We start from the raw sequence: 25457 nt of genomic DNA on the forward strand, positions 1-25457 counted from the left end.
ACAGAATCCCACTTTAATTAGAAAGGAATAATTTATTTTCTTTAACAATACACTCTCAAAAACATGATTAAGATTTATTCAACACATAAAAAATGCTGTCTCGATTTGTTTTGAGACAATGAAATCAATTATACTTTTAAGAATACTACTTGCCAAAACTTGATTACAAAGTTATTAAACACAAAACCAATTAAAATTGGGCGCGAACATGTAGGGTGCGAACGGACTTGGGGTGCGAACATGTGGGGTGCGAAAAATGAAAGGGGGCGAACATGAGTGGGTGCGAATGTGAATGGGCGCGAACGGACCCGGATTCATTCTTTATTGAACTAAATTCGATATTTAAATTGCAAGTAACTTTAATATCAAAACCACCGATTTTTATTTCTCGACTGAAAAGGGTAATAAGACGGTTATTTTTATCTGACTGTAAACAGTGTATATAATCACAACGATCTATTAATAACCGCTGCTCACAGATAACGGATTATACAACAATCTATTAATAACCGTCGCTCACGCATCACTGGTTCTATCACTGACTCAATACACACCTGTTTAATCGGACAAACGGATAATTCCCTGAGACACGGAAAATCTCCGGAGAACCGCAAAATATTCTGTAAAACGGAAAATTTACGATAAACCACTATTTTTTATCCGTTCCGCGGAGATTTGCCAAAAATCGCGGTCTACCAGTGTATGCACAAAAAAAATCCATTTGTGTTTGCACCTACCACTATCGACTGGTTTATGAAATTTTGTCAATAATTATTTTTTTTTCAAATATCTTGAAAAATCCATACTATGATTCAAATTAAAAAAAACATGTACATCAGATGCTTTCAATCCTACAGTTTGCACGTCTGTTAAGCTTTTAAAGTCCATAGAAACAGATGTATACAATTCAAATATACCATTACCAATTTGGCTTGTTTACCTTTTCTAACAAAGAGTTCCTGTTCTTTTGTTTAATTTCAACTGGGTCTCCGCCTGTTTTTTATTCTTTTTATTTATCAGTTTTACTGCAATGGTCGATACCGCTGCTTGTGTACAATCAGTTCCCGACGGTATCATCAGCTCAGATGGGTGATCATTAGTGGTACGGGTAGGTCAATGCTATTTGGTATGCAGTTGTAGAAGCATTAGCACATCTCATTTCCATGAAAATTTGTTTGCCTCACGCCCTCAGTCATAGTTTATTGATTTTGAAACTTTTGCTTCGCTACATGTATGTAATAGTTTGTGATTAGGTCAGTTTTAGGGAAACCACTACTGGAAGATCAATGATATTTGGTATAGAGTTATAAAAGCATTTGTACATCTCATTGCCATGGCGATTACTTGGCCCCAACCCCTCAGTCAATGTCTATTGACTTTGAAACTTTTGCTTACTTTACGTCATGTATGGGTTTGTGATTAGATAATTGTTTGTGGATCCGCTGAAGACAGGTCAATTATATTCTGTATGCTGTAGTATCATGATGGGCACATCTCATTCCTTTGTCAGTTTTTATGTATTAGTTTGTAGTAGTTTACATGTATTGTTTTGTGTGATTAGATCAGTTTATGAGATTCTCTAGTGGTAGGTCAATGATATTTGGTATGCAGTTGTAATATATTATAGCAGTGGCACATCTCACTTCCATGGAGATTATTTGGCTTCGCCCCCTTAGTCATGGTCGGTTGACTTTGAAAATCTGTCTTAGTTTACATAAAATTGAGAAAGGAAATGGGGAATGTGTCAAAGTGACAACAACTCGACCATAGAGCAGACAACAGCCAAAGGCCACCAATGGGTGTTCATTGTAGCGAGAAACTCCCCCACCCAGAGGAGTCCTTCAGCTGGCCCCTTAAAAATATGTATAGTAGTACAGTGATAATGAACGTCATACTAAACTCCGAATTATACACAAAAAACTAAAATTAAAAATCATACAAGACTAACAAACGCCAGAGGCTCTTGACTTGGGAGAGGCGCAAAATTGGGGTGGGGATAAACATGTTTATGAGATCTCAACCCTCCCCCTATACCTCTAGCCATTGTAGAAAAGAAAAGGCATAACAATACGCACATTAAAATTCAGTTCAAGAGAAGTCCGAGTCCGATGTCAGAAGATGAAACAAAAGAAAATAAATAAAATGACAATAATACCTAAATAACAACAGACAACTAGCAGTTAACTGACATGCCAGATCCAGACCTCAATTAAACTGATTGAAAGATTATGTCTTCATCATATGAATATCAGGCACAATCCCTCCCGTTCGGGGTTTAGTATCGTACTATCATAAAATATATGAGAAGAACATAACCCGTGTCATGCCAAACACTTTTTTTTCAATAAATGTGTTTAGTTCTGATGCAAAGACCCTATAAGTAAATCATTATTAAAGCCAAAATATGCAATCTTTAATGACCTGACAACAGTATCATAACTATATCCCTTCTTAATAAGTCTGTTTAAAGGTTTTGTAAGCTTTTGAGGTGAATACTGACATTTTTGTGCTTTATAAAGAATATTACCATAAAAGATTGGATGTGAAATACCTAAACGTATAAGATGTCTGCATGTTGAGTTATATTTACGAATTATTTCCTTATACTGATGATAAAATTGGTATATGTTTTGACTAGTTTGTGATATCGGAAACCCTGGTGTAATATCTTTTAGTATTAGTTTGTGATTAGGTCATTTCAAGGGGAACCATTAGTGGTAAACCAATGTTAATTTGTTTTCAGTTGTTTAAACATTTAAACATCTCATTTCCATGGAAAATATTTGGCCTCGCCCCTCAGTCATGGTCTATTGACATTGAAACTTTTGATTAGTTTACATGTATTAGTTTGTGATTAGCTCAGTCTAAGATAAACTGCTAATGTTAAGTCAATGATATTTGGTTTGCAAGTTTAATGGCATTTGCAAGTATAGTTTCAATGGAGATTATATAGCTCCACTCCTAGCTGCATCTGTCAAAACTTTAATGAATTTTTGGTCCTCAATGCTCTTCAACTTCGTAAATTATTTGGCCTTTTTAATTACTTTTTTTTATTCGAGCGTCACTGATGAGTCTTATGTAGATGAAACGCGCGTCTGGTGCAAATACAAAGTATCAATCCTGGTATCTATGATGAGTTTATTTACAACCACTGGGTTGATGCCACTGCTGGTAAAGTTTTAATAACCCGAGGGTATCACCAGCCTAGTAGTCAGCACTTCTGTGTTGACATGAATTATCATTGATATGGTCATAATTATAAATAAACTGCTTACAAAACTTGAAAGTTTTGTACTATTAAGGCTTTTCTACCTCAGGAATAGATTACCTTAGCTGTATTTGTAAAAACTACTAGGAATTTTTGGTCCTCAAAGCTCTTCAACTTCGTACTTTATTTGGCCTTCTTAACTATTTTTGATTCGAGCGTCACTGATGACTCTATTGTAGACGAAACGCGCGTCTTGCGCAAATACAAAATATCAATCTTGATATATCTATGATGAGTTAATTTACATGTTAAAGTATTGCTATTAAATTTCAACATTTGCATTATCAAATTTACAAAAAGGTGAGACATATCTCTGTGATGACAGTTGATGTAATATAGCTTTTCAAATGTTTCATTTTCTTAAACATTAATGGCTTTCAAATATTCGGCTTTGAGTATTCCAAATGAAGGTAAATCCAAAAAATGGCTTTGGACGAATGAAATTTATAAAGTTCTGTTTTTATTTATTATGTCAACAAGCATCCATATCTTTACAAAAACGAAATCCACATCTTGTACAATTTTCGTTAGGTAATCGCATTCAATTTTGATTTACAATAATCAATTTACTTTGTAGGTACATTGGTCTTTCCAAGCTGGTATGCAAGCATTTTCAGATGTTACTGAAGAGTCAACTAGAACAGGCAGTTTGACTGGGGTATGTTGATCCAAAATAGAGCCCTTATTTAAAGATGTTTAAAAGATCTACCAAGAGTTATAAGTTTTTGGTGATATTTCATGCCTTATTTCAAGATAATTAAAATTCAGATCTTGTGTCCAAGTTTTGATGACAAGGATCTGAAAGCACTTTGATGTTCTCTGTTATAAAGAACTTTTTGGATCTTCTTGTTTTGTCAGATTAGTACACACCTTCAAAAGTTTGGACGCTGTTATAGCATTGCCTGATGTAAGGACACAGTATCTGTATTTTAAGAAGATTGAATTTATTAAGTTGACAGAAATAAATATGATGATGATGATGACAACAAAGTTTACCAGAACTACTAATGTTCAAAACAATACAATAATATTATGATTGCTTACATGTTATGGAACTGGATAATTTTCGATGGGCTTGTTCTACATTGGCTAGAGGTAAAGGGGAGAGTTGAGGTCGCACAAAACATGTTAAACCCTGCCACATGTTTGCGCCTGTTCCAAATCGGGAGCCTCTGGCCTTTGTTAGTCTTGTTTATAGATATAAAAAGATGTGGTATAAGTGCCAATGGGACAACTCCATCCAAGTCCAGATTTATAAAAGTAAACCATTATAGGTCAGTTCATTTATATGTTTTGGAGTTTATGTATGATGTCAATTTTCACTGAACTAGTCCTCATTATTATTTGGGGGTCAGCTGAAGCCCACCTTTGGGTTAGGGATTTTCTCGCTGTGTTGAAGACCCATTGGTGGCCATCGGCTGTTTTCTGCTCTTTGGTCAGGTAGTTGTCTCTTTGACATATTCCCCATGTTCCCCATTTTCATTCTAAATTTGATATTGTGATATGTGACCTGAAATAAATAATGATAGAAGGCATGGATTTGGCGAAAAATTAGTCTTTCTGCTGAATTTACTTTTAAGCTGCCATTATTTGCAATAACTCAATACAAGTTAAACATTTGTGCAATCGAGTTCAAATTATTTTTGCAAATGTGCTTTTGTCTGTATGACTTTTTGTGTTTTTTTTTGTTACATATGACATTGCTCTGTATTTATTCATCTGCCATTTTGTTATTGTGCTATGGTAAATTTTTGTATTCTTGTTTGTCATTGTTGCTAATGTGCTTTGTCTATATATGCCTTTTTTTTTTTCTTTGTTACATATTTGTTTGTTTTTATAGTGATTAAGATTATAACACAATGTTGACTGCTGTACCCCAATATTTGACATTTTTACCTATTATCATATGATTATGCCAATTATTATCTGTTTGTTTTGTTCCCACATCGTTGTCAATATAATTGAATTTAATGCGACTGTCATACAAGTGAGAGGTTAAGCTAGCTATAAAACCAGGTTTAATCCGAAATTTTCTACATTAGAAAAAGCCTGTACCAAGTCAGGAATATGAAAGTTGTTATCCATTCGTTTGATGTGTTTGAGCTTTTGATTTTGCCATTTGATATTTTTGAATTTTCCTCGGAGTTCGGTATTTTTGTAATTTTACTTTTTACAGGTTTCATATTTTGTGGATCCAAATGAGATTGAATTTGTATCTTCCAAGACATAAATATATCAATGAGATTTTGAGCTCACTTTTGACGGGGTACCCAAACTTGCTACAAAAGAGATTTTTAAATAAATAGTCTGTTCTTTTTAATGGAAACTCAAATGAAATAAGTTACCCTTTTTCAAATTCAACTGAAAAAATGTTAACTAATGCTAATTTAATTTGTTCAAAACCTAAAATACAAAAAGCTTATTTCTTTTGTAGTATAATCAAAATTGAAAAACATCTTTCTTATTGTTCTCAAATCGACGTCCAATGTTTGGCTTCTCTAATCGACGTCCGTTTTATGGATTTGCCACAATACCTTTATTAAATGACGTTGTTGATGGCTTCAACAATGGAACATGACACAATACATAATGAGAGAAAAGGGAAAATGGAATAAGCAAAGATCCAAACGCAGAGACATGTGGTATTTAATTGATGGTTAAGTCCTTTTATGTTGTTTTAGTTGATTTTTTGGAAAGAGAAGTAACTGTCTTTTTTGTTCCTTCTGCTACATCTACTAAGTCATATCGATTTAAAATGTATACAGGCAGTTAGTTTCTTAAATCAACAAAACGAAAAAAATGATATAAATAAAGATCAGTGTAATTACAATAATGCTACGCCGGATGAAAATCTTCCTTCTGCAAATGAATATCAAAACATCTGGGCTCAAGTAGGATACAAAGTACTATAATTCCGGCTTTTATGATAAATGTATACACGTATGTATTCATTAGCAATAAAGTTATTTAAATTATACAATGACAAAATAAAAACAAATGACTGGTAGACAGGTTAACCTGTCGACAGGTTGACAATGTGTTACAAATGTAAATATTGTTATTGTTGACTGGTCGACAGGTTGACAAGTTGACAATTTAATATAGTTAAAATTAAATTTATGGTTGTCAAGTGGACTGGTTGACAATTTGAAAGAATTTATAAAGTGTGAAATAGTATTATTGGTGACTGGTAGACGGTTCAACAAGTCGACAGGTTGACAATTTGACGTCGAGAATTAAAAACTGTAATAATGGTTAACAGATTGACAGCGGACAGGTTGACAGGTCGACAGGTCGACAGATACTATAGACAGTTATAACATGTATAAGTCAAGACTTAATGGAATAAAATTCCAAAACAAAACAAAGCAATAGTAAGCATAAAATTGAGAATGGAAATGGGGAATATATGTCAAAGAGACAACAACCCGACCAACAGACAACAGCCGAAGGCCACCAATGGGTCTTCAATGCAGCGAGAAAAAAAAGGTGGTCCTCAGCTCGCTCTTAAATAAAATTGTGTACTAATTCAGTGAAAATGGATGTCACACTAAACTCCAAAACATATACATGACATAAATGAACTAAAATTTAAAAACAAATAAGACAAACAAAGGCCAGAGGCTCCTGACTTGCGACAGGCGCAAAAATGCGGCGGGTTAAACATGATTTGTGAGATCTCAACCCTCCCCCTGTACTTCTAGCCAATGTAGAATTAAGAAACACATAGCAATGCGCACAGTAAACACGGTAGGTATAGTGTCCGGCTAGAATTGTGGTTTTCGAGTGATTTGATCTGGCTTTTTCAAATGTGACCACTTTTGTCAAGTGATTATGATCAAACATGTAAACAAACAGACTTCCTTTCTGAAAAAAAGTGATATAGACGATTGAGTTTAACCTACAAGGATATACAAGGTGTGTTAGTATTTAGGATAAAAATATACTATCAATCCGATATTATTTTTTGTAAAAAAAAGCTGAATTTAGCCTTACAATGCTTTTAGTCCAAAAAACAGAATGAAACCAATTTTAAACACATACCAATGGAAATGCATTCATGGAAACCTTATATCCTTAGATATGCAGCCACTTTACAAAAATGTTTGTTATATCATTGAAAACGACATTTTGAGACTAAATTCATTTATATGTGTCCGCGTTTTTTCGAGAGCAGTCCGGACTTTTTCAAGTGCGTCCATGTTTTATCGAGTGACTATACAAATTTCCTATAGCTCAAAATGTCAAATGTCAGTGTATTAACGTTTAGGCCACGGTTTTTTAATTTGTTGGTTTACGGATTTTCCCCATGAAAAACTCGGGTCGGTCGGTCGGGAAAAAAAAGAAAAAATTATCTTTCAAGACAGAAAAAAAAAATGCAAAATAAATATACATTTCACCTTTCTAACAAAATGTTTTTTAGGCTATTTTGTCATCATTTCAAATTTTAGTTCGATGAAATATTCTTGCTCAGCTGTCATAAATATCGCATGACATTGTCTAATGATTTGCCGTAAAAAAGGGGGGGATTTCACAGACAAAGACGAAATTAAATCGTCTTTTCACAAACAAGAAAAACAAATTCGTGTAGCTCTTAATCAATTCCAGATAACTTGGTGAGTAATGATCTTCAAAAACGAAAACTGATAAAGAAAAAAATGTAAAGAACGTTGTACGAAAATAAGTTTCAACACATGTGTCAAAAAACGTAATAGACTCGTCCACGGAAAAAAGGAGAATATCGGGTTAATCTATAGTGTCATGCATTCCCGTTTTTAATTCAAGTAGACGATATTTTTTTTATTATCCATGAAACAAGAAAATTCTATTAAAATGACTTGTTGATATTCAGAACTTTTACTTCCAATGTGCTTTCCACCTGTCCACATTTGGACAAGTCTATTTCTATGAGATTATGCATCTTACAGACTGATGACAAATAAGGGATAAGAACTTATTGTGTAATGAGTTTTAAACACAAATTTCGTTACGCAAAATTATTTGCGTAAACGACATTTCAAGGTCAGTTATAATTGATTTGTCTATTTTTAGAAACGTAAACTGGAAGTTTTATTTTTTCACAACAGAGAGTGTTATCAATTTTGTTAGTGATTCATGCATTTCATTTCATATAAAAAGAAGAATTTAATTATTTTTCAGGGATAATGTATTTGTTTGGGTCAGTGGGAATAAAAAAGCATGAAAAGTCAATTTTATTTTTATTCTAGGAATCGTCAAAATCGGGTAGGCGGATCCGTAAACCAACAAATTAAAAAATCCTGGCCTTAAAAACAATAAAAAAAGATTTCAAATTGTGCACTTTTTAAGGCACAAAACCAATGCATCCATCAGTTTGATAATGGTGCACTACGATAAAACCTTATAAACAAGTATAGTTCATTTATATATATTGTTGTGTGTCACTTCTTATAAATTACATGTTCGTTTTATATTCATGATGCAATCAATCTAATGTTAGCATAGACAATTTGGATTGAGAAGCGCGTACATATAGTGTGTTAAGCTGATGAACTATTCATTTTATTGTTAACTGTCTATATAATTATGAAATTGAATTCAAATTTTATTGTTAATGGGAATAAATACTGGTCGAATTTAGTGTGTGTATGTTATTTGTTTTTGTTTTTTTAATTATTTTATTATGTGGAGGCAGGGGTCAGACATCTTTCATTAGAATATTTCTTATTACATAGCATTTTTCTGATTCTTCTCTGCTGTCCAGTAGGTTTCTTACTGAGTTTTTGAGGAACAACTGCGCCATGAGCGCATACTACGCCTGTAGCGTTTTCAGAGAACAAAGTTCATTCTGTTATGGTTGTGGCTTGTTATATATATCTTGCATGAATAGATATTTCTCGTATCACACTACACAGAGTGTGATACGAAAATCTGCGTTCATTTAATTTGCTTATCCATAATCATACGATGAAATTACGGCGTCTCATTGGCTATTCGTTAGGTCATTGATGACCTTCAAAGGTAACGACGATGTATATTTCGTGTGAAAAATCCTATACCAAGGATTCGCGTAATTTTTTATTTAACACAATCAAAGTATTGACCATATTAAGACAAATAGGTTTAACAACTTGTGAGAATGGGATACGGTTTGATATCAATTCTCGTTATTTAATTCAAATAGAATAAACTTGCCGTATCATATTGAAATAAAATACCTAGAGTTGATATCAAGCAATACCCGTTCTCACTTGTTATGAAACCTGTAAATAATTTCTCAATGTGATATCAAAACTTTATCAAAAACTAAAGGAAGGTTACCTTGATCTTTGTCACCAAAGTTTCATGAAAACTTCCTAAAGCTCTTTAAAAACATTGTCTAAAAACTAAAATGACCCCTTTTTAGTTCATCTGGCCCAAAAGGGTCCGTTGAGATTTTCCCATCACTTGGGGTTCGTCGCTGTCCACTCTTCGTCGTCCGTCAACTTTTACTCTGAATCTACTGGACCAAGTTCATTATAGATATAGATAACTGCAAACAGCAAGAATGTTCAGTAAATTAAGAATTACAAGCAAGTCACCATCACCAAAACAGTGAATTTTCATGAATTATATTCAATGTTGAAGAGTTTCCTCTAGTTTGTTTAATAATATCCAAAAACTCGGAAAAGTAAAACCTAAAATTTAAAAAATTCGAAAGTGAGGATACCTATTAATAAATATAAACATTTCTCCGAAGTTTCATGTAAATTGGTTACATCGTGTTTTAGTTATTTTCCTACTTGCTGACGACGGACAGACAACGGTATTCCATAAAACGTCCCGTATAAAACTCTGGGGTTCACCACCAAAAATAGTATTAGCTGTGACAACAAAAGAATCATGAAACAAAGTTGAAAAGATTATGTATCCCCTGCACTGTGTTCTAAACACCTTTTTTTATAAAGGATCCAATAATTTCTAATGTAATACTGACAAGTTGTGGTAGAACGTTTTCCGAACAGAATTAAAGTAAAAGGGTTAATTTTGATCACAGTAGTAATATGGTTTTGTGATTTGTTGGGAAGATATAATATTGTCCTTTACTTGATTACAGTTATAAACTAGAAAAAGCCATTTTTTCAAGTTAAGAATACCATTTTTCTATCACAATCTTTGAAAAAACCCTGGACCAGTTGTTAAAAAACCCGGACGGTTTCACAGTTGCTCTCGAAAAAGCTCGGTGTCGTATGGTATTTTGAACCCCCTAAAAGTGACCGCATGGTAATTTAATCCTGGGGTCATTTTTCACATATGGTATTTTGAACCCCCTGCGGTATATTGAACCCCCTTGTTTTAGATAAAAAGTATTGCAGATTATCTAGTTAACAATTTGTTGGGTATAATTTTTTTTAATTGGAGGTTTTTAGTAGGGGGTTCAATATACCGCAGGGGGGCCAAAATACCATGGCTAAGTGTAATTTTCAAAACATCTTTTCAAGCATGTTAAATACATACATACTACTTATTGGAGTATTTTAACTATATAAAGGAGTTAGAATAGTTAGATATTTTAAAATAAAAGGTCTATAGTAGATAAATAAAGGCAACAGTAGTATACCGCTGTTCAAATGTAGTAGGGAATTAAATATACCGCAGGGGGGTCAAAATACCATGGCTAAGTAAAATTTTCAAAACATCTATATTGAACCCCCTACTATAGACCTGAAATAAAAAAAAATCCAGCTTTTTTTACTCCTTTACATAGTAATAATACTCCAATAAGTAGTGCATGTAGTGTGTATGTATTTAACATGCTGGTAGAGATGTTTTGAAACTTTTATTTAGCCATAGTATTTTGACCCCCTCCCCCTTTTTTTACCATAGGAAATTTCAACTCCCTGTATATGTTAAGTTTTCAAATAAGCAAATTTAAGCTCTCAAGTTACCTGGTTAGTCATACTGTTGCAATAGGGATTTTTAATGAAATTTTGTTGTTCAGAGCACTTATACCGAGCCATGGCATTATTTTTTTCCTACCATGGAAAATTTACCTCACCTTTTGGTATGTATGATTTTCAATCTATTATCAGCTTAAAAGTAATGTATAATGTTCTTATTATTATCTAGAATTAAAAAAAACCAGGGGGGTTCTTTTTACATTTGGGGTTCAATTTTCCATACAGGGGGGTCAATTTACCATTTGGGGGGGGGGGGGGGGGGTCATTTTACCATAGCGGTATTTTGAACCCGGGGTCAATTTACCATGGGGTTCAAAATAACATATCGGACAATAATAAATACTCATTTTGTTGTTAGATACAAAGTAACTGTGCTTCTTTGTTGATCAAAACATGTAAAGTGATCAAAATAAGTTGGGTAGTCATGAAAAAACTATTATAATTACGAATCAGCAGTTAATTGACCTTATCGCATGTTTTCCACTCGAAAAAGCCCGAACGACACTCAAAAAAAAGGACCGAATCACATGAAAAACCACGATCCTAGCCGGACACTATACCTACCGTGGTAAAACTAAGTTCAAAAAGAGTCTGAGGCCGATGTCAGAATAGGTAACAAAAGAAACTATGCAAAATGAAAATGATACATAAATGAACAGAAGACTGCTAGCAGTTACTGCCAGCTCCAGACCGCAATTAAACTGATTGAAAGATTATGTCTTCATCATATGAAAATCAAGTACAATCCCTCCCATAAGGGGTTAAGTATCATACCATCATTGAATATATGAGAAGAACATAATAGTTATCAAAGTTACCTGAATTATAACACGTTTCCTCTACATAAGACTCATCAGTGACGCTCATATCAAAATAGTTATAAAGCATAACCCGTATCATGCCAATAACTGGTTTTAGAATAAATGTGTTTATTTCCGATGCAAAGACCCTATAAGTGTATCAATATTAATACCAACATATGCAATCCTTAATGACTTCACAACCATGACAACAGTATCGTAACTATATCCTTTTCGAATAAGTCTGTTTAAAGGTTTGGTTAGCCTTTGAGGTGAATGCCGACATTTTTGTGCTTTGTAAAGAATATCACCATATAAAAATATTGGATGTGAAATACCCGAACGTATGAGATGTCTGCATGTTGATTTATATTTACGAATAATGTCCTTGTACCGATGATAAAATTTAGTAAATGTTTTGACTAGTTTGTGATATCGGAAACCCTGGTGTAATAATTTTTCAGTAATACAGAGATTTCTTTGGTTGCAATATAAAACGTTGTTACATACACAAACGAATCGAACAAGTTGAGATATATAAACTCCATAAGATGGTGACAAAGGAACGTCACCATCTAAAAATGGATAATTAACAATAGGAAATGAAAAATCTTCTCTTTTATCATAAATTTTGGTATTGAGCTTCCCGTTTAAGATAAAGATATCAAGATTCAGGAAAGGGCAGTGTTCATTGTTAGTAATAGCTTTATTTAAAGTCAGTTCGATAGGATAAATCTGTTTAGTGTACATACTGAAGTCGTCAATATTGAAAGCCAATATATCATCTAAATATCTAAAAGTGCTATTACATTTTTGAATCAGATGTTCTTTCGATGGGTCTTTGCTGATTTTAGTCATAAATTGTAAGTCATAACAATACAGAAACAGGTCCGCAATAAGTAAGAAAAACATTTCATCTAAATAAAAATAAAAGAATTGGTTAACCTTACAAGAACCTTCTAAGTCTTTCTTCAATGGCTTCTAATTGCGAATAAAAGTGACGAAATTTTTCATCATATTATATATTTGTTAATTTTCTCAATGTTTACATCTACCGTGAATTCTATACTAAATTTCCTTCTTTTTGTTTTAACGCAATTCATTATGTGCTAAGATTCATGTGGTTTGCATTTTTTGTTGAGCCATTGACATTAATGTTGCGATAGTGAGATATTTCGATCCTTAATTTCGTCGGCATTGCCAATATGTACATTCCGTATTTAATGGATAAAAAAAAATTCTTTTTGCATTTACAGTCTAAGGTTAAAATTTGTTACATATCAATTACTTTGTTAAACCTTCGTCAAATTTACGTAAATTTTCTTGAAATTCTTTTTCATGGTTAATTTCTGAAGCAAATTTTGTTTTGTTCATTTTTCAGTGTTATACCCACAGGGGGACTTCTCTTTGCGCAATTTAAATCAGACGATCTGGCCACCGTTTAATAACATATTGCACAGAGAGGCAAGCTTTCAAATACTTTCTTTCATTGAAATTAGATTACGACTTCGGCTGAGAGGGCATGGTATATAATGTCCATTACATATATTAACAACACTTTGTACACAAATAAAATATTCCTTTTGAAGACAAAAACAGTTAAATATATTAAACAAAACTATCTATCTCAGGGAGTTGAGGGGGGAGGGGGTCATCATTTCTATATTTCTTAGTTCTGTCCTTCTTTTGGTCATTCTTATCTATTCCTTAAGAAATATGCTTATTGATTTTAAATTATGTGTCCCTTTTAAATTTGACACTGCATTACAGAAATTAAACCATTTATCAATTTTGATTAATATCTAATTGAAACCAAACACGGTAAAAAAAAATATTACGATGTATTTATGATAAATTGGATATAAGGGATAACAATCAGTAGATCAGCTGAAATTAGTTATGTCACCCTGACGGAGGTCGGGTGACATGTTGTTATTGAACGATTCTTTTTTTCTCATTTTCCTTATTCTACACTTTTTTACAGCTTAATTCTTGGAATTAAATGGACCAGTTTTGATGGAACTATAACATAATGTTAACCACCATGTGTAGTTGTGCACCTGACTATGGAATTAAAAAAATGCTGCCATTGCCATGGAACAGCAAAAATGTGAAAAATAGAAATGTGTTCCAAATTATATGAAACTCCTATGATATTAAGAGACCCATGTACACTTCAACATGGAACATTTTTATTTCAGATGGGGGTCTCCTTGACATAATTTGAGGGGGAAATTTCAGAACATTTAAGTGTTTTTAATTCTACAGACCTTACATGTTACATAGTATATTATTATGGGGAGTACATAATGCAGCAGTAGTTTGACTTTGGAAATTTTAAAATGGCGGCCGTTACCATGGAAACAGCAAACATATAAAAAAAAAATAAAAAAATTGTCACGTTTGTTTCAAGCGACATTGATGTGTCTTTTGAGGACAAAATGCGCGTCTGGCGCAAGTACAAAAAAAAAGTAAAAACAAAAAAATACTGAACTCCGAGGAAAATTCAAAAAGGAAAATCAAAAATCAAAAGTCCAAACACATCAAACGAATGGATAACAACTGTCATATTCCTGACTTGGTACAGGCATTTTCTAATGTAGAAAATGATGGATTGAACCTGGTTTTATAGCTAGCTAAACCTCTCACTTGTATGACAGTCGCATCAAATTCCATTACATTGTCAACGATGCATGAACAAAACAAACATACTCAAAGAGTAAAAATGTCAAAAATAGGGGTACAACAGTCAATATTGTGTTATCATCTTAATATCACTGCATAAACAACAAATGTAACAAAGTAGCACAAAAAGGCATACATCAAATTTAACATTCTCATTTTGCTTTTCTTATACAGCTGAATTTATCTATGTAAAGTCTACCCATAAATGAAAGAAGGTTTTCATTACTGGTGTAAAATTGCGCGTTAGAAATTCGCACAGGTAGACATAAAAATAATTTTGTCGTATGACTGCATACATAAATGCAGACTTTGTCAATCCTGGTATCTAACATGAGTCAATTTACATGATAAATTTATAAACCTCCATATTTTGTCATGAAATTGAACAGAAATTAATATTCCAAACCAAGAAAAAAAAATAATGAAAATATTCGATTTGTTTAAATCCTGTAATGGACTGATAAATGAATATAACTTCTCGAGGGGAGAAATCCCAGGCGAGAACCAGGGTCCCATAGAGAACCCTTACCAAATTTTATTATTGCACCTGAACAATTAATAACTTAGAAAATTAATTATGTCATGTTCATTCACTACCAGCAGGTTCTTTGGCCTGGACCGGCTTGGGCCTTCAGACCCCTCACCGAGGTTCGGGCGTGCATGTAAAAATGACCCAGCTACGCCGCTGTAAACATATATATTCGCATTCCGACTTTTTAAATGCCCATTTAATCAGGTGTGTGATTTTTTTCCTAATAAGATTATGAGGCAAATTGGTATATAGGGTAGAAAAATCTAAACTTTGAACAGATTCAAAATCACCAATATAAGCATGCAATGTATCAAGTACTTCCAACGAATGCTTGACACTCCAAAAGTAATTTATTCCACTATTTTCAAAGGCCTTATTTGAACAATTTATTACCAGGTTTTTGATTGTACCATGTGTACTAGTAAGTATAATAGATAGTTTAGTAATGGAACATTGGCTTGAAGACGAAATAAATCTATATGTGTATGGAGTTTTGTACAGCTTCAGAAGCCAGTACATAGTTAAGACTTTCACTGTATTTGGTTCTGCTTGTAAAGAGGTAGCTAAAAGTTTATGTTTGTTAGAGATGTCATTTTCCGAAAATGGAGTCAGTCGTAATGGTGGTGAATTAGAGATTTCCTTTTGTAGAACTTCAATGTAAAATTTACGTCAAACAATAATAATATTGTTAGTAGCCTTATCAGTAGGGACAAAAACATATTCCTTGGCAAGTTCTTTTAGCTTATGTTTGATACGAAAAAATTTGCTATTATGGTTGTTGTTAGGAGTAAAATGATCTATATTCATTACCGAATTAAAAAAAGAATCTAATGATTTTTCTCGTTTTATTCATTTAGAGCAGTAAATACGGAGTGAATAGTGGATGATGTTACGAAATTCATTCCAATTAATACTTGAAGTGGTCATTAAACTGATGTGAATTTTATTATCTTCTTATTTTATATTTTAACTCACTTTTGTTTATACTTTTTTTCGGTTCCACAATATTGATGAAGAGGATTTGTGTGGTGCATTGTTTTAGCTCACCTGACCTGAAAGGTCAAGTGAGCTTTTCTCATCACTTGGCGTCCGGCGTCCGTAAACTTTTACAAAAATCTTCTCCTCTGAAACTACTGGGCCAAATTTAACCAAACTTGTGTCCGATGACCTGGCCTGGCCATCAAACCAAGATGGCCACCATGGCTAAAAATAGAACACAGGGGTGAAATGTATATTTTGGCTTATATCTTTAAAAGCAAAGCATTTATAACAAATCTGATTTGGGTTAAAATTGTTGATTAGGTCTAGATCTATCTGCCTTAAAATTTTCAGACTAATCGGACAACCTGTTGTTGGGTTGCTGCCCCTGAATTGGTAATTTTAAGGAAATTTTGCACTTTTTGTCGAGCCTTCGACTTCAGTCGAAAAAGCGAGACTAAGCGATCCTACATTCTGTCGTCTCCGGCGGCGTCAACAAATATTCACTCTGTGGTTAAAGTTTTTGAAATTTTAATAACTTTCTTAAACTAGACTGGATTTCTACCAAACTTTGACAGAAGCTTGTTTATGATCATAAGATAGTATCCAGAAGTAAATTTTGTAAAAATAAAATTCTATTTTTTCCGTATTTTACTATAAATGGACTTAGTTTTTTCTACGGGGAAACAAAACAATCACTCTGTGGTTAAAGTTTTTAGAATTTTAATAACCTTCTCAAACTATCCTGGGTTTGTACCAAACTTGGACAGAAGCTTGTTTATGATCATAAGATAGTATCCAGAAGTAAATTTTGTAAAAATAAAATTCCATTTTTTCTGTATTTTACTATAAATGGACTTTTTTTCTGCGGGGAAAAAAACATTCACTCTGTGGTTAAAGTTTTTATACGCCCGTCAAAATTTTGACGGGACGTATTATGGTATACAAATGTCCGGTGTCCGTCCGTCCGGCTGTCCGGCGTAAACATGTTGCACCCTAACTTGAGAACGACTTATCCAAATTTCATGAAACTTAACATAGTTGTTTCTTATGATGGTCAAATGATCTGTATACTTTTTGGTGAAAATAAGATTAAAACTTTTTGAGTTACGGTACTTTGTAACTAAATCAGGGGGGTGTTTTTTTCACATGTTGCACCGTATCTCAAAAACGATTTATGATTATTGCTTAAAACTTTATATACTTTTTGGTGATGATTTAAAACTTTAATTTGGAGTTATTGAGTATTTTGTTAAACAGGGGAGGTTTTTTTCACATGTCGCGCCGTATCTCAAAAACAATTAATGGTTATTGCTTAAAACTTTAAACACTTCTTTGTTATATTAATCTAAAGATCTGTATACTTTTTGGTGATGATTTAAAACTTTAATTTGGAGTTATTGAGTATTTTGTTAAACAGGGGAGGTTTTTTTTACATGTCGCGCCGTATCTCAAAAATAATTTATGATTATTGCTTAAAACTTTACACACTTCTTTGTTATATTAATCTAAAGATCTGTATACTTTTTGGTTTTGATTCAAAATTTCATTTAAGTGATATTTAGTTTTTTGTAAAAAAAAAAAAAAGGTTGGGGGGTTTCATATGTCCCGCCGGGTCTCAAAAACAATATATGGTTATTGCTTAAAACTTTCTCAGAAACTATTTATGATTATTGCATGTGGTTAAAGTTTTTAAAATTTTAATAACTTTCTTAAACTATCCTGGGTTTGTACCAAACTTGGACAGAAGCTTGTTTATGATCATAAGATTGTATCCAGAAGTAAAGTTTGTAAAAAGATTACTCCGTTTTTTCTGTAATTTACTTTTAAATGGACTTAGAGTTTCTTACAATCATAAAATAGTAACAAGAGGAATATTTTAATTGTTTTTTTTCCTCATTGTTGTTGAGCCTGCAATTTACAGCAAAAATAGGCGAGACACTGGGTTCCGCGGAACCCTTACAAATTTTTGGTTATTATCTTGAATACTTTTATAGATAGAGATAAACTGTAAACAGCATTCATGTTCAGGAAAGTAAGATCTACAAATAAGTCAACATGACCAAAATTGTCAGTCAACCCCTTAAGGAGTTATTGCCCTTTATAGTCAATTTTAACAACTGTTTCGTCATTTTTTGTAACTTGTACAAAAATCTCCTTCTCTGAAATTACTGGGCCCAATTTAAACTTACTTGGCCACAATCATAATTGTGGTATATAGTTTAAAAAATGTGTCCGATGACCCCACCTTCCAAACAAAGTGGCCGACATGGGTAAAATTAGAACATAGTGGTAAAATGCAATTTTTGCTTTATATCTTTGAAACTAAGACATTTAGGGCAAATCTTTTAAGATTTAAATGTCCATTAGAATAAGATCTATCCCCTCACAAATTTTCAGATGAATCCTACAACCCGTTGTTGGGTTGCTGCCCTAAAATTGGTAATTTTAAGGAAATTTTGCATTTTTTGGTTATTATCTTGAATACTATTATAGATAGAGATAAACTGTAAACAGCAATAATGTTCAGCAAAGTAAGATCTACAAATAAGTCAAACATGACCAAAATTTTCAGAGAACCCCGCAAGGAGTTATTGCCCTTTATAGTCAATATTGATCAACTTTTTGTCATTTTTGTAACTTGTACAAAAATCTTCTTTTCTGAAACTATGGGCCAAATTTAACCAAACTTGGCCATAATCATTACTAGGGTATCTATTTTAAAAAAGTGTCTAATGACCCCGCCTACCCACCAAACTGGCCGACATCAGTAAATACAGTAACAGGTGAGCGACACAGGCTCTTGAGAGCCTCTATTTTATTTTTGGTAGCACTATTTTGAAGATTTAACATAGTTTAAATAACCCAATTCTAAATGCTTAGAATTTATCTTGGTACTGTTTAATCCTGTACATATTTTACATCACTTCTAATTGAGCTTTTGATTTTTTTTTCAGTTTTCAAAGGAGGAGATCAATTTTGCAAAGATGGGGATGATTGTGCTGAATATTCTTGCTGATGTTTTATATGATCTATTGAGGCGAGATAAACCTCACCTGCCTCTTAGGAGTAATTGTGATATAACGTACTTGTACAAGGAGCTTAGAAGACTTAATAAGCATGTACCAACTCATTGGTGGGGAGAAACATGGCAGAATATTCAGATTACAGACATAGCTATTGGAGATGATATTGAACGCATACGACTTTTACGGAATGACCTACAACACTCGAAGACATTCAAACTCGATGATATACTGTTTCATGAGTCGAACATTATAATTGTTGATCTTGTGGGAAGATTCGATTTACATAATAAACCAACAACGTTGTACACAGACCAACTAAAAGAAATAATGGACAAACAAGTTTCTAAAGAGGAAATGAAATGTATTAAGCTACAGTTTATAAGTGAATTCAAATTAGGTAAACTAACTTTTATTTGATAGATTTCCATAATATTGAAATACGAAGATTGTCTATTGGTATTGAATTGTTCTAACGAAAAATCGATTAAAGATACGAGACTTATAATTTGGTATGGCAAAGGCACATATCGTTTACGTTATACTCACCAGTTGTGCTGGAACAAAAACATTTGAAATTTCAAATCAATAGCAGATTTAAAGAATATTAATAAATTAAAAACTTCGAAATGTTGTGCCTAATACATCTTAGGCAATTTAGTAGAAAAAACTTAGTGATTTGAATATTTTAAATTTTTTATCAACAGTTTATTAAGAGTCAAAATGTCATGTCACTTGATCAGTGATGACTATTGGGCTAGTGATATCCTCCTAGACGAAACGTCTATAAAGCAGTAGCATCGACCCAGTGGTTGTAAAAATTCACAAAAGGAACTAGGCATATACTTTAGTGCTGCAAATGCTTGTTTTGTCTACATAAGACAAATCAGTGGTGCTCAAAACAGTTTCAAAGCAATATCAATTACATGGTTGAAAATATTAATAACTGAAAATTCCTAAAAGTTATGGTCAATACGGCAAAACTCTCTATGTCCATCTGTCTGAGTATGTGTGTTGAAGTATGCTTAACTAAATCCTTATGGCATTTTAATACTGTTTTCTATATGAAAGATAAGCTCTAATATATGCATTCAGTTGTAAAGATATAAAGATTTGTCTTTTGACTTTTATTTTAAAGAATTCAAGAAAACAGAAACTCTTTTTTTAAATGTAATGCAATGTATGGCTCCATACAGAAACCTTTTTAGCTCACCTGGCCAAAAGGGCCAAGTGAGATTTTCTCATCTCTTTAGGTCCGTCGTCCATCATCGTCATCTGTAGTTGTTTTCTGTTAACTTTTACAAAAATCTTCTCCTCTGAAACTACTGGGCCAAATATAATCAAAGTTGGCCACACTCACTATTTAGATATCTAGTTTAAAAAAATTGTTCGATGATCCTGCCCGCCAACCAAGATGGCCGACACGGCTAAAAATAGAACGTAGGGGCAAAATGCAAGTTTTGTCTTTTATATTGAAAACCATTATAAATGAATAAAATCTGACAAGGAGAAAAAAATTCAGAATGCTGAGCTCTACCTATTGTCTATTAATGTCAAAGCTGTCAGACGATTTCTTATAGGAGTTATAGCAATTAATTACAAACTTTACCATTTTTTTTTCATTTTTGCCTTTTATCTTGAAAACTGTAATAGATAAAGAGAAACTTAAAATACAAAAATTATCAGCTATATATATGTTCTACAAATAAGTCTAATGGTTGAAATCATCAGTCGAATTCTTATTGGAGTTATGGCCCTTTTGATGACAAATTTTTACCAAATTTTTGCGTTTTGCCTTGTATATGCAAAATTGATTAGCAAGACAAGATTTACTAACAAGTCAAATTTTGCCGATATCTTAAAAATTATTATAGATAGATAGAAACTTAAATAGACAAAAATGATCAACAAGACAAGATCTACATTTAATACAAATATTGTGGAAATTGTCCAATGACTCCTTAATTACAATATTTACCATTTTTTTTTGCATTGTGCCTTATATGATACAAATTATGATAGATAGATAGAAACTTAAATATGCAAAATTTATTAACAAGACAAGATTTACTAACAAGTCAAACTTTGCCGATATAGTTAAAAGACTGTCACTTTTTAGAAGTGATTGCCCTTAATTAAGAATTTTTTTTACCCTCTTTTGTGTTTTCAGCAAAAATTAAAGAAGATAGAGAAAAACGCAACGAATTAAACGATCAGCAATACAATATCAACAAAACAGAGAAATTCTTTTCTCGCTTACAATGTTGGATAGTGTGTTATTTGTTAAATATGCATATGGATCAAGGTTAACAACACAGGCTTCTTTGAGACTCTAGTTTTCAATACTTTCATTTCAGATTAAACATGTTAAAGGGACTAAAAAGAAGAAAAAAAGTTTTCTAATAATAAACCAGTCTAGTTTCATCGTCCATCTATCATATGAAAAGTGCATAATAACAATATTACATCCAGCAACCCCTATGTTGGCACATATTTGTCAGGTTTTCTTGAGTTTGGTGCTTGACTTGATCATCTTGTCTTTACAAAAGTTTGAAACTGATCGTTAATTTTTTTCTTGTGCTACACAAATTTGTTGATTTTGTTGTGAAGGTAACAAACCAGTTTGAATATTGAAGTACAAACTTTATATAGACTAGCATGCAGACTTTGGCAGACACATGCAATTAAATATCCACAAAAATAAAATGTTTCCTCAATAACCAAAAATTGATATGCGCGACAATGAATGTATCATTTAAACTCCTTTCGTCGGAAACGGAACGAAATGAAAACAACTGTCATATTCCTAAATTGGTACAGGCTTTTTCAGAAATAAAATGGGGGGTTCAACTTGGTTTTAAAGCTAGCTTAGTTCTGTTATATTGATAAAATTGGTGAGAAATCCAAACAGACATCATTGGTAAACCTGACAATGACTGAGTCCCAGCAAGCTAAACTGTAACGTGCATTACAAACATACAACACAGCTGACTTAAATTTTGCATACAAACATACCTTCATTCTTACAAAAACGCCAAAAAAAAGTACATACATATAAATAAGAAGATGTGCCAATCCAAGCACAATCAATCCAAGTCAAAATGTGTAAAAAGTCAACAATTATAGGTCAAAGAACGGGCTTCAACACGGCGCCTTGGCTCACACCAAACAGCAGGCAATAAAGGGCCCCAAAATGACTAGTGTAAAACAATTCAAACAGGAAAACCAACGGTCTAATCTATATAAAAACAAGAAACACGAAACACTTATGAAAAACATCTGTTCAATAAACGACAACCACTGAACAACAGTATATATTGTAAAACATAATGACATCAACATTTTTCCGATAAAGTACTAATTTCAAATTTCAAATTGTAAATGCAAGGGTATACAAGTCGAAATAACACTATAAAAATATCATACTTCCAAACATATCCACATCAGGAAACGCCCAAAGCCGAAAACCCAAAAGCTGGATGTACAATACTCAGCTTTATCCTAAAAACCCATGTTCTTGGTAAATAGAATTTGAACAGTAATTTGTATAATTCATGCATGCAGTGATGACGTTTTTCTTTATTTTCAGTAGTGGCAATTGATATTGAAATGGAACAGCAATGAATATATCACCATAATAGAACATCAACTCATAACCACCATTGTATAAAACTGCTGTTGAAGGCATTAATATGTTATAGCTGGGGCGTACTTAAGTCAGTGTACAAACTATAAAATTTTAAACCTAAATAATGAAAATCGAGGATGTATGAAGCTTACACAAGTCTAGACCTATATTACCAAAAGTGACATAAAAATAGGCCAAATCTTATGAGGTCAATTTTGACTAAGGGAGTAAGAACCTTACTTTTGTAATGATTTCTGAATTTATTTATGGATAATTTAGAATCTGGAGCACTGACTACTGAGTAAGATGTTATCCTCAGCAGGGATGTTGACCCACTGCTAGAATAACAATTTATAAATGTGAAGTATGCAATTCATGTGTAAGACTTTCCATTTTAAAATAGAAAAGTATGTGTTTTATCATATTTACGGCTGTATATTACAAAAAAAAAGAATATGTTTGTTTGATTCATGTTTTTTTCTCAACTTTGCCACATAAGGGAAGATAACTCAGATATAAGAGGAGATAACTCAGATAAGGTAACTTTTATAATAGAATGTGTTGTGAATTTACATAATTCATTATGTAGCATGAAAACGAGTCTGGTGATCCCATTTTTATCTTTTTCTTATCTGAAAGCATATAATTAGCGCTATCTTCTCATATTTTATCTAAAAATTTTGTAGTGTAGTTTTCTTTTCATCACACAAAATTGGGTTTTCCATGCATAATCTATATAAAATCTGACAATTTTGCACAACCTGTAGCGTGAAAAAAAGCCCGATGACCCCTACTTTTTTTTAATTTTTGAAAAAAGCATGATATAAACTATGTTTTGACAAATTATTAAAGAATTCTATGGATTTAAATGTAGACCCCCATCTACCTTAAGTTAAAATAAGTATTAAACCTTCAAAATGATGTTAAAGTGTAATAATCGTATTGAATAGACTTTTTACATGTTTACTTAAATTCAATACATGAAACAGTTACTGCATATGCTATAATCTTTTTGTGACTTCATGTTGTTTTTCAAAATGTTTGATTTTTCTTTTCACTTGATAATAAAAATTATAAATGTAATGTGTAATTCAATGCATCACTTTGCAAAAGTAATTGTAATTTAATGCACGGTTTTGTCAATGTAATTGTAATATAATGCATTACATTGCAATGTGATTCGCCCCATGCCTGCACCTGACAGCATAAATCCAACAATGCATGGGAACTGAGGTAGATACTTCAATAACCTTTATCTGATACAGCATTTTAAATATAAAATCCAATGATATAAACATATGACAGCCTTAAATAATAACCGACCTAAAAAAAAGCTAAGAACTGAGACAGTTAGATTGGTTCTACATTTTTGGGACTGCAAATCTGCCAGCATTAGGACGTGCCAAATGAAATGGTAGGAAAATTATTGTGCTTCCTGTCAGTCTGATGAGTTAAGATAATCTTTTGATACTTTTGTCCTAAGACAACAAAGCCTTTTCCAACGGATTTTATGTTCTTATGTTTTGCTGTTATATCTTTATCTCGGGCTAGGTGAGGGTAAAAATCACAGAAATACGTTTACCTCGCCACACATTTCAAGGTTCATATAATTTTGACTCTGAACTATTTTTATCTAGGGTTTATGTAATGCAGGAAAAGGGGAAGTGATCTCTGCTCTGTCGAATTGTCCCCCCTTTCCCTCAAAAACGTTTATAACTTCAAAACTCAGGACGGACATCTTTCTCTCTTGGAATATTTTCGATTACATGTATTTGGGGATTCTAGCTTCTATCGAGTAATCTACAGGCCTGGGATGATATCTTCTCTCGGTGATCTGGGGAAAACTATATATCACTCATTTCTGGTCAATTTAATACCTTCTGTGGGTGTGTCCCTCATCTCGAACACTTGTTCTTTGAGGCCTGACGCTGGTGAATAAAATACAATGATGTTTTAATGATTTATTCCAAACAGCAATGTACATAGTGATCCAATTAATTTCAATAGGAATTTTTATTTTAGCCTATTTATGTTAATGAAATCTTTTTTTATAATTTTAAGTTAAGTTTTAAATATCAAACTTAAGTTATTGAATCAGAAGGTAAATACTTACTTTTAAATTCAATAGAAAATAGTTTACACTTAACAATTTTCATACCTGGTGAATAAATTGTGTTGTTCGTTGTTGTCTATCTTAGTTTGTATGACTGATTTAACCCCACAAACATGATGTACCTGTACCAAGTCAGACTATGTTTACCATGTGTTGTTCGTTGTTGTTTATCTTTCTTTGTATAACTGGTTTAACCCAACTGCATGTTGTACCTTTACAGAGTCAGGCTATGTTAACCATGTATTGTTTGTTGTTGTTTATCTTTGTTTGTATAACTGGTTAAACACCACAACATATTGTACCTGTACCAAGTCAGGGTATGTTAACCATGTGTTGTTTGTTGTTGTTTATCTTTGTTTGTATGACTGGTTTAACCCCACAAACATGATGTGCCTGTACCAAAGGCGGATACAGACATTTTATAAATGCATAGGGTTCCAAACATTGATCGTCCGAAAAAAAGGGCTTCAACCCCGGAACCCCCCCCCCTTCCTCATATGAATCAGCC

The 25457-nt window shown here is 32.7% G+C and overlaps 1 protein-coding gene across 1 annotated transcript in view; it reads left to right on the plus strand.

Annotated features, from left to right (window-relative positions):
• The window catches only part of LOC134691355 (uncharacterized), a 244754-nt gene extending 220663 nt beyond the window's left edge, over positions 1-24091 (plus strand). The window contains exons 19-21 of the mRNA XM_063551839.1: positions 3846-3926; positions 19140-19608; positions 22798-24091. Of these exons, the coding sequence (XP_063407909.1) occupies positions 3846-3926; positions 19140-19608; positions 22798-22832 (585 nt within the window). The 3' untranslated portion in view covers positions 22833-24091. The remainder of the gene's footprint in view (positions 1-3845; positions 3927-19139; positions 19609-22797) is intronic.
• Positions 24092-25457: the final 1366 nt, after the last annotated feature.

This window comes from Mytilus trossulus, chromosome 11 (genome assembly GCF_036588685.1).
Source record: "Mytilus trossulus isolate FHL-02 chromosome 11, PNRI_Mtr1.1.1.hap1, whole genome shotgun sequence".
NCBI classification, from domain to species: domain Eukaryota; kingdom Metazoa; phylum Mollusca; class Bivalvia; order Mytilida; family Mytilidae; genus Mytilus; species Mytilus trossulus.